Genomic DNA, 11,245 nt, shown 5'->3' on the forward strand with positions numbered 1-11,245 from the left:
AAGTGCACGTGCACTACCTACCTAAACCCAAGAAAAATTGAAAACATACATCATAATAACACAACTAAGTACCTGTGATGTAATAAGGATTATTGGTTCTCGTCTAATATGCTACCTACCCATAAAATGGTATCTACCAAAACACTGTATGCGTGTAGTATGCTACCTACCATAGTTATTTTTATTTTATTTCAGTTTATTACAGGAAAGTACATTTGAGTCATTAAGATAAATAACATATTATAGCAGTTGTACAAAACTATATCTTAATAGCCATTATGATATCTGATCCACCAAGACTCATGATAACTTACTGTTAGATATATTATTTTAGTCTATATAGTATCTGTGTTGTGTTCCTGTAAGTATCCTATTCGTTGCGAGTTTTACTTTTTATTATAAAATGAATAAATCAATGCGCTATTTGTACGGGCATATAATATGTAATGAGAAAACATGTGTTAAATATCTTCAAGAGAGAAACTTGCTCCCAGAACTTGGTAGTTGTTCCAAATTAAAAGTTGGTGTTATTTGTGGAGGTACGTTGAAAGAATATCAAAAAAATAATCGTAAAAGAAACTCAAATAGTGATTTATTAAAAACTACTTATTTACGATGTCAAAAAAAAGGTTGTCAAACTTATCACTCTTTAAGAAAAAAAAATCCTTTTTTTACATATTACGATAAAAATGGTAAAAGTAATAGTGGTTTAGCGTTAAATGAAATTGTTGAATTAGTATGATATTGGGTGTATCAAATACCAGTTTCAATGACCGAAAAATTTACAATAAAAACTCGTAATACAATTGTAGATTGGAATAATTTATGTAGAGATGTAGCAGTTGCAATGTTTGATAAACGTAAGAAAATGGATAGTCCAGGGAAAATTGTTCAAATTGACGAGTCACTATTTCAAGGCAAGCATAAATATAATAGAGGACGATTGAGAAATGGAGATATAATTTCAAATGTAGATGACAATGTATCAAGTGATGCTGACGATATTGACGATGATTATTCGACTCAAAGAAATTATGGTACTCGCATTCAAGGTCCATGAATTTTTGGTATGTGTTGTAAAAATGTTGATGGGGTTAAAGAACGAAGATTTTTTAAAGTGGAAAAAAGAGATAAAGCAACTTTATTACCAATAATACAAAATGAAATAGAGCTAGGATCAATTATTTATTCAGATCAATGGCGAGCATATAGTACCTTAAAAGATATAGGTTATCATCACGAAACCGTCAATCATTCCGAGTTTTTTGTTGATCCTACAACGGGCGCCCAAACACAAACAATCGAGTGTATATGGAGACATGTTAAAACTAAATACGGAATTAAAACCCGAGGAGCGACAGATTTGTTAGACCGACAATTAATAGAAGAATGGTGGAGGTCCGTTAATACCCAACACGATTTATTAGAAGTTTTCTGGAATGATATAAAAATAGTATATGATGTATAATAATGTATAATGACGAATTGAAATATTATAAAAAAATAGTATATAATGTATAATAATATATAATGACGTATTGAAATATTATGAAGTACTTGACAACGGTAAATTAATAAATTATTTAGTAATAAATTGTTGTTAATTTGTTATTATTTTATGAAATTACTCATACAGGTGAAACACAAAAATGTATTTAATAATAAAAAAAAAAACAAATACCAATTCAAATAAATTGAAATTTAATTTATAAATTTAAAGTAATAAAAATTTAAATAAATATAGAAAGGAAAAAAATTGATTTAAGTAATGGAAAAATATTATTTACATAACAGAGAATACTTAATTATTTTAAGTTTTAAACTTAATGGATTAAATATAAAAAAATGTGTTCGAAACTTAAAAACATAAATTTAATCGATTTTATTACAATTACAGTAGTTATTCAAAATAAAAACGACATACCATTATTCCTGGGAATAAGTAGATAAGTGATTGTCGCTCATAAGTTTGTTTCATTCCTAGATTTTGGCTGTTTACTCTAATAAAAAAAAAACAAATATTATATTTCAATAATTAATTACACTTTAATAATTAAATAAAAATAAATAATAATTTATTTTTTTATTTTATTAGTATTAATATATACAATGAGCAGGAATTATAAAAAAATATAATTTGTAAGAGTGACAATATTTAATAAACGTAAATAGAATAAGACAAGTAATATTAGGCATAGATTATCTGTCTCATCATTGCACCCGTTGCAGTATGCCACCAAAAAAATTATTTAAATTTAAATGTTTTTTATTTACAACAATTCATCTTAAAACTTTAACCGATTGAATACTGAGCTCTTTTAAAGTTGTAATAGTTTTTATAAACTTTCAATTAAGTTTCAAAATGATTAGGTTATAGGACATGTTAGAATATAACCATGTACAAATATAACAATTTATTGATATTTGAAATATTGATTAAACATCAAAAATTGTATCTTATAAAAATAAATAATATTTATAAATATTTCTCAATTGTGATATAAGAAGTACGTTAGAAAAGGCTAAGTTTTTTTTATTTATTTTATATTAATATTAATACTCATATACTCTTGGCAGAAATGATAAAAAAAATGTAATTTGTATGAATGAAATGATTTAACAAACATAAATAGAACACTATTTTATACAATTTTAAAAAGGCCTATGAGATGGGAAATCTGACCCCTACATCCCCCCTTGTATACGCCTCTGAATAGTTAGAATAATTTTAAGTATGTTCTTCAATTTTGAATATTAAAAACAAAATGAAACAGAGAACATAAATATGAATAAATAATTTTGACATGTCAAGAATCATTTGATGATTCAAAAGCAAATAAAATATATAACCATGAACTTTATGAACATAACGGGAATGATGAAAAAATTGAACTGAAAAAGGATGTTTTAAATTTGAATATACAGTCTGATGATTAGGGGGATATTAATTTAGGTCCAAAATAACCTAAATTTCAAGTAAATAAAAAATACTTAAATAATAAATTATTTATAGTTTAAATAAAACAAAAAATAATTTGATTCTTGATCAATAACATAATTCATTAAATAGTTTTAATATATTGTGTTACATTATTTTCTTTTACAAAGAATATACTGAAGAATTTATATTTTTTAGATATTTCCATTAACAACATTTTGAACTCAGAATAGAAGTATTAATGCTAAATACTACAGTGAATTTAAATGGCTAGAATATATTAGATCTTGTAATACTATTTTTTGCTTTAAATGTATTTATTCTTTGCAGAAAATTTAATAAAAACTAGATATAATATTGGAAAAAGTTATTTTTTTTTTACTTGAGTACTTATTTATATAAATTAAAAATAATTATTTCTTATAAATTATAAATCATATAATTTTTTAGTGTTCAATCTAGAATAAGAGACTTACACCCTGAAGCAGTTTTCATTAATCGTAAGGCTTTTAAATTGAATTTGGTTACAACATTTACTTGTAGAACCGTAAGATTAGGTTAAGATTTAAATCTAACACTCTTGTTGTGCATGGGAGAGAAGCATACCAAGCATGGTATTGTGAAGGAATTACATTTTTTTTTGCATAACTTTTGCAAATCATTGTGTTCGCTATTGATATTGATAACATACTTGTATAAGCTTTTTTAAGTTGATCAGTTTCTTTAGGAATAAACCTGGTTCGCGCAGTTGACCTTCTTTTTACTAATTTTATATTTATTTTACAAAACTCATCAGTATAATCATAACGATAAAGCAAATGATTTGTATTATCTTTGTCGTATCTTAAAGTTTTTATTTTTAGCCAGCTGACTTTTTTTACCACTTGTGTTAATACTAGTATTTTGCAAATATGCATTTGATAATGCTGCTAAATCATAAAATTCATTATATTCAATTTCAATTACTTCATAAGGCTGAGCATTACTCCGATGATGAGAAGAGCGAGCATACTTGAAGATGTTTAACCAAACATTTACTGTGTATACTCTAGTGTATTTTTTAGCTTTTTTAATAGAGCTATGCATTGAATCACATTCCATCATAGAATGACCCAATTCTAAAAATTTTTGTTCAATAACTTGATTACTGGTTTGAACTGTCAACATAAGAATTGCTGCAACATTTTTGTTTTTATTCTGGCCACCACAAGTATCAGAAAAAAAGAGATAAACCAGTTACATTTATATCAAGTGTATTTATGTAACGGTACTAACATGAACCAATTTCATTGCTTCCTCTTTTCCTGTGTACCTCTGTCCAAACATAACAGTATGCTTTATTAGGCAATGCCTCTTCACATACTGTAAAATTGTAACAGCAAAGTTTATGACTACAGTACATTGGAGATACATCACTTGAAGGAATCTGAAGAACACTTTGCAAATCATAAGTAACTATCACAAAATTTGAATTAGTTGAAGCTTTTTCTTTATCAAGAGAATTGTTCAAGTTTGCTGATTTTTCTCATTCTTTATAACTTTCATAAATCAATTTCAAAATTTTTTTTTCATTTTCATTAGCCTCATTGTATTTAGTACAAAGAGAACATTGATCCTTTTTTGGTTTATAAAATGAAAGATTGTACTCTTGAAAAAACACTCAATTGTATGTTGTTAAACTTGGTGGTTTGATTTATGGTGTATATGGATTGTAGTAGTTTTCTAACGTTTTATAAAGCTCGTGCATTATAGAAATTGATAAACGGCTGTCAAGATAATGCCTTTTAGACTTTTTTCGGACATAATGTGATTCTTTAGTAGGTTCAACATTGGTTGTTTGAGGAATATCATCATAAACCACTAAAAGAAAAAATCAATTACACTTTCAGAATATTATTACAACTATTATTTAACATAATATTATTATTATTCAAGCTTTAATTTTACCTTGATCGATATTATCAGGTTCATTAACTACATGCTCTGAATAAACAGTATTATTTATCAATGGCACTTGCTCAACTGGTTGTAGTGTATGATATGATAATTCTGAGTTTTCATTTTCAGAGTCTGTATTTTCCTAAAATATAAATTTAAATTAACAGTTGTAACAAAAATTAAGTTTTGAACTATGTTAGGATTTATTTTATATATAATAAGTAAAATTGAATATTATAATTTAACTATATTATTATACATCATAGTTTAATACTATGAATATACCTCATAACCAATTATTGTCAAATGTACAAAAATTGGTATAATAATTTGTAAAATCTGTATAACTCAACAATGCACAACAATAAAACTACAAGTAGGTTGTCTAATCCAACCATTAAATTAATAATGATCTTTAATTTTTATTCATAATAAATAAAACATTATTTATTAGGTATTCATCTGTGTTTTTAACTATTAATAATTATACAAAAATGATAAGTTGGTGTGAGATATACTAAGCTATTAAAATAATAATATTAGTTACCTGTGTTTGGCATGGAATATAATCACAGTCTACATCAGAGTCATCAAAATCATTTGAACTCTATTATTACAATAATAAATAATTAAATTCAAACTATTAATTCTACGTATTTTAAGTAAATGTATTGTATTTTATATAATAAATACGTGTAGTATGCTTCAGCAGCAATAAAATTATAATAATATGTTTTAAAATAAATACTTACTGATTCTGAATTAGTTAAGTTCGAATTGACACCAGTGGAAGTCGAAGCTAATGAGATAATATTATTAATTTTACTAAATCGACTCATTTTGGCACTATAAAATAGTGATCACGCTTAAATAATAGTTAACTTACAACATTAACATAACAAACATATTTTAAAGTTAAATAATTTAACTAATAATTCTTATCAAAATAATATTCTAATGTTAGTGGGAAATATTAATATTAGTACCTATTTATAAATATTTATAATCAATGATAAAATCTAATTTATTTAATTGTAACCACGGTCTTAGAAGATAATATTATTATCTTGACTGTAACCATTCAATAATGATTAAAAATGGACATAATTAATTTTGCATATTAGTTTAACTATATTCTATAAATATACAGCAACTCGTGCATAACGTATTAAGTCTACGTGTGGACTTAGTGTCTTCTGCGTATTAAGGAAACTATCGAATGGACATTTTCAACTGTTTATTAATCATTATTAAATAATAATGGGACTTAGTTGAAAATAGCATATTATAGATATTTTCAAACTGAATTTTATACAACAATAAATCGGAAAACCGATTTTTGAACTTAGTGTGTTTTGCATGAACGGGGACAATATACAAGGAAATTATATCTAAATATATCTTTATATTCAAGTTTTTGACACAAATAAAACAAATTACAACTATCAAAATTGGTCTTCTTGTGCATGTTACCATTGATTATAGAATAGACAGATGAGTTAAGCGCGTTACACACTACCTGATTTGGTCGGGCCGACAGGATAATTTGGTCAGATCAGACGTCATATCAGGTCGTGTGTAGACGTGTCGTCTGACTTTAATCCTGTCGGGTCTTGTCAGGTGGCCATACCATCTGATCGCCCGACCGACCGACCAAATCATATAGTATGTAGCACTGTCGGGCGGATTTTAGTTGGTTTATTGAGATTAACGTGATAACACGTGTGTGTACCTAGTACCTACTTCCAGTTTAATAAAACGGTGTTAAGACTGACTAAATCGTGTGGTGGTCGTACTGTGTGTACGCAACATCTGATTTGGTCAGGTATCCTGTCGGCCCGATTAAATCAGGTAGTGTGTAACGCGCTTTACGCTGTAGAAAAAACCGGTCGCCAATTCCAGACTGTCGGCCGTTATAGAGCGCTGTAGTCGAAAACTGTCGAGCAGTGCGGTGTACACCTCTCCATACTATGGCAGGGTGTTATATTTCCCATAGATATCTAATATGAAATATCTATATCTATACTTCTATGATATTTCCATGTACCCCACTAATCTCTGGACTATAAATAACTTATCAGTGAACTATTATTAATAACATTAATTTGATACATTGTTATATAAATACTATATAATATCTATTATAAAACCAATGATATTAATGGTATTATTATTATTGATATAAATATATGAATTGTAAAACAAGACTGTGGTGTATGGTGTTAACAAATAATTTTAATAACTAGCTCGCCGAGTAATCATAATTTAATATAATATAAAAAAAATATATATATTATATTATACTTATATTATATAACACATAATATATAGGTATAATAATATATTATATAAAAGAACAGACCTTTCTATAATTCTATGTACCAAGTTTCTGATAACACTATTTTACATTTTTAGGAATTTTTTCACAGGCATGCTCTAATTATCAATCTCAAGCGTCCTCACGTCAGTAACGCTAATCCCTGGGAGTAGAGGGACACTAGCCTTTTAAATAATTTGGTGTAGGGTGGTATATGTATATATGGTGAATCCTAGTATTTTTTGTTCCTATATTTTTTTTAATCTTAGATTAAAAAATTCAACACTAAGTTTTCCGTAAGTTTTTCTTCAAATAGCTATAGAGAAAACTCGAAGCCTCATTATAGGAAAAATGTTATGAGCATTTGAATTTTAAATTTTTTGGAAAATTACATAACGACAACGATTTATCCTCAAACAATTTTAAATATATTTCAATATTTGTTATTATTCAAAAATTATAAGTTGTAGATACTTGAAAATTTCACCAGTTATTTAGATTGACATTTTCTTTACATGATTTAATTTTAAAAATATTTCACTTATTTTAATGCTTATATATGCTTATATAGGTATTGTAAGAACTCGTTTTCGCTTATTTTTTTTTTTATAAATATTGATAAAATTTTTTTGGTCGAGTCAAAATATTTGAAAATTTAATATAAAGTTCATCATGAGTTAGTCGTATAGTGATTATAAAATTATAAGAATACATTGGCACAATTATTTTTTATTAGCGTTTGAAGTTCAAATATTGACAAAAATTTGTTAAAATCATAAATAATTGCATATTGTTTTGTAGTTAAAATGTACAAAACATTTTGTATACCTAAGTAGCTAAGAGTTGAAAATTGAATACAAAATTTTAACCTTTTTTACTATCTACTGGAAAATATATCCTAGGCTAACAAATCATCTCCGTCCAGAATAATTTTTCATATACAATGATACCTATCATTGGATTCAAATTTTATATATTCATTATAGTGACTTCAACACAATTTAAAATATTTTGAACTTATACTTGTATTTATTTTATGTATTTTTAGTACCAGTATAATATAAATAATATTATTGTGTAAGGTAAGTGGTACTTAAATAGAGGGGATTTTGGTAGTTCCAAACCGCTACTGGTATATTGACTATATTGTATAAAAGTACAATACACAAATGAACCAAAATAGATATTTTTCAATAACAGTTATTTTAATTTCAAAATTAGATTAGTTTTTTTTTTTTTATTATTATTGATTTTAACGCTCACACAACCGCTCTTTGATAAAACATTTTTTTAACGGAAGACACATCGTAATTATTAAAACTATTTTCCTCTATGGGCACCGACGACGGCGACGAAGACGACTACGTTTCCAATTATACATGTTATTATAATCTCGACTCGCTCTCCACATCGCACAGGCCTATACGCAGCGTATAAACATGCGAAGCCTTTACTATCGATTTCTTCGGACTATTGCTGTCGGCGCCTTTATTGATAATTCCAATATTATAATATTCTCGCGAGCGGGACGAAATCGATGATGTTTAATGTAAAACTAAATTATTAGATCTCGAATAGTACGATATTATGTATTAGGACAAAGCAGTGTGTGCTACTGTTTTAGTATACTAGATTAAATGAGAGCGTGACTAAAACTTTAAGGAACTATTTTAGTATTAATATGATAGAAAACATTTTTATAATTCAATCGTTTATCTCGACGGTAATAATATAGCAATTTAGTCAACAAATAAATACTGATCGTATTTAAGTTCTGGCCACTTGCATATTGTTTGTTAAGAATTCATGCATCGAAGATTATTAAGCGCTCACAGATTATCCAAGGCAACGTTAAAGTCACATTAACATATTTAGTTTATAGTCATATTTAGTTTAAGAGTTTTGGATTTTATCAGAAATCGTTCGCGTGGTTCAAAATCGTTTATTGCATAGTTTATTAATTTACAGGAATTTGATCAAAATGCTATCGACCAAAAATATTTCGAACAAACGAATCCTTACATGTACTAACACGACACTGGCGGACCAAATGCTGACTAAGAAGGTATAATTTGATTGATATGAACGTACGATAAGATATCGTTCTTTTAAGCAATGCACGATGCATGTGCGAGTGTGAGATTTAGGTTTATCGTAAAATGACAGTAGTGAAAATGAATCGGGACGTCAATAGGTTTTCAATACCTTTAAAACGATACGTTGATCAAAAACAATAATATATTATACAAATATATGTTGAATTAGCACTTAATGTGAAAATAAAATTTTTTTTTTCAATTTTTCAATTTTTACAATTTAGGTCCAGCGTAAAATGAATCAAGAGGAGATGCAATTGAGCATCGAAAGGCTCTCGAGGCCTTTGAAAAGAAAGACGGTGGAAATCGCCGACAACAAGGTTAATGATCAGAACTACATGTTTTACATGAATTTTATCGAAATGCAATCGGGCAAGAATATTTTGAACAAACAAATCCCAAAATGTACTAAGACGACACTGACGGACCAAACGCACACTAAGAAGGTATGATATGATTAATATGAACGTACGATAAGATATCGTTTTTTAAATAATCCACGATGAATGTGCGAGAGTGAGATTTTGGTTTATCGTAAAATGACTGTAGTGGAAATGAATTGGGGCGTCAATAGGCTCTCAATTCCTTTAAAACGAGACGTTGATCAAAAACAATAATATATTACACTAATATATGCTGAATTAGCACTTAATGTGAAAATAAATTTTTTTTTTTCAATTTTCCAATTTTTACAATTTAGGTCCAGCGTAAAATGAGTCAAGAGGAGATGCAATTGAGCATCGAAAGGCTCTCGAGGCCATTAAAAAGAAAGGCGGTGGAGATCGCCGACAACAAAGTGAATACTCATAACTATATATTTAATGAAAATAAAATCAATTAATTATTCAATTATTAGCTTAAATTAACTCACAATCGTGTTTTTTTTTAGCGGAAAGTAGCGCAATTGAAAATGGCTACCAACACATTGACGAAAAAATCACACGTACAGAATGACCCTCGTAAGAAGCCTTTGAGTCGAAAATCGACTCACAAAAACCAACATAAAAATGAAGTAAAAAAGTCGACGAATAAAAAGAGTAAATAGTTTTCTTACTTCTGTAACAGAATGTAATGATAGTAAAATAAATTATATCCGCGTGATTAGGAAGTACATTAGATAAAAAGGCAGAAGATTCAACACGAATGGACGATAACACAACTGAAACAATTGAAAATGGCGAGACATTTAAAGAGACAATGGTGCAAGGTATACGAGGTAAATATTTCTAAAGAAAAGAATGTAAAAGACAATTAACTTCAAATAAACGCTTGAAACATTTAAAGCATAAGCCATGGTGATTTTCCAACTGCTTATTTTTTATTGAATTTTTTTCGTACAGATTTGAGCATACCGGTGTCGTATATCAGAGGACAAAATAAAGACTATGAGCCAATACCACAGTATTACGAATCTATTGCCGAGATAGAGGATTTGATATTGCAATATGTAAAAAAAAATATCAACCAAACTTATGAGAAGGTGAAATGACTAACTTAAGCTAGATATTTTATTACGTTTTTCTTTTAAAGGAACTGTATAGTAGTTATTGAAAACAATCAACTGATAATTTATTATAATTCATTACAATTATTTGATGTGTAATGTTCTTATCAATAGACATATATTTAATGACTAATAATTAGTGACTAATTTATATTATTGGCTTATATTAATTTGATTAAATGCTATTGGTACGATAATACATATTACAAAATTTATCGATTTTACAGATCATGGCACCGGAATTACAGATGATCGGGTTGGATGTCGGCAAGCTTGAGTCAAAGATCGATGAACCGAAGATACCGACTGATGAGATTGAGCTAAATCCAAAAATTAACGAGCAGGAAATAACAATTGGCGATTTAAAGAACGAGACCGACGAACAAGATCTCAAGCCACTGATTATCCAACTGGAGCAGTATCCAATGACTGATGAGCCACATGCGCAGATC

The 11,245-nt window shown here is 27.7% G+C and overlaps 2 protein-coding genes across 2 annotated transcripts; one reads left to right on the forward strand and one right to left on the reverse strand.

The window, feature by feature from the left end:
• Positions 1 to 1,923: 1,923 nt before the first annotated feature.
• On the reverse strand, positions 1,924 to 5,752 carry LOC112684763. The gene is made up of 5 exons (XM_025556427.1): positions 5,629 to 5,752; positions 5,424 to 5,483; positions 4,886 to 5,018; positions 3,415 to 4,798; positions 1,924 to 2,000 (listed from the first exon to the last, which is right to left on the reverse strand). The coding sequence occupies exons 1-4, from the start codon at positions 5,713 to 5,715 to the stop codon at positions 4,632 to 4,634; spliced, it is 447 nt and encodes a 148-aa protein (XP_025412212.1). The 5' UTR covers positions 5,716 to 5,752; the 3' UTR covers positions 1,924 to 2,000; positions 3,415 to 4,631.
• A 3,422-nt stretch (positions 5,753 to 9,174) lies between these two features.
• Positions 9,175 to 11,211, forward strand: LOC112684773 (the record flags this gene model as incomplete). Its single annotated transcript, XM_025556437.1, has 7 exons — positions 9,175 to 9,258; positions 9,514 to 9,735; positions 9,990 to 10,085; positions 10,179 to 10,326; positions 10,395 to 10,505; positions 10,630 to 10,769; positions 11,021 to 11,211. Coding segments are annotated over exons 1-7 (992 nt in total), but the record flags the coding sequence as incomplete, so codon positions are not given.
• Between the last annotated feature and the right edge of the window lie 34 nt (positions 11,212 to 11,245).

This window comes from Sipha flava, unplaced genomic scaffold (assembly GCF_003268045.1).
Source record: "Sipha flava isolate LNK unplaced genomic scaffold, YSA_version1 257_pilon_pilon, whole genome shotgun sequence".
NCBI lineage: Eukaryota > Metazoa > Arthropoda > Insecta > Hemiptera > Aphididae > Sipha > Sipha flava.

Coding starts and splice junctions, on each gene's coding strand:
- LOC112684763 (XM_025556427.1), bottom strand. CDS start 5,715: ATGAGTCGATTTAGTAAAATTAATAATATTATCTCATTAGCTTCGACT. Junction 5,019..5,423: donor ATATTCCATGCCAAACACAG/GTAACTAATATT, acceptor TTTATATTTTAG/GAAAATACAGACTCTGAAAA. Junction 4,799..4,885: donor ACCTGATAATATCGATCAAG/GTAAAATTAAAG, acceptor TTTTTCTTTTAG/TGGTTTATGATGATATTCCT.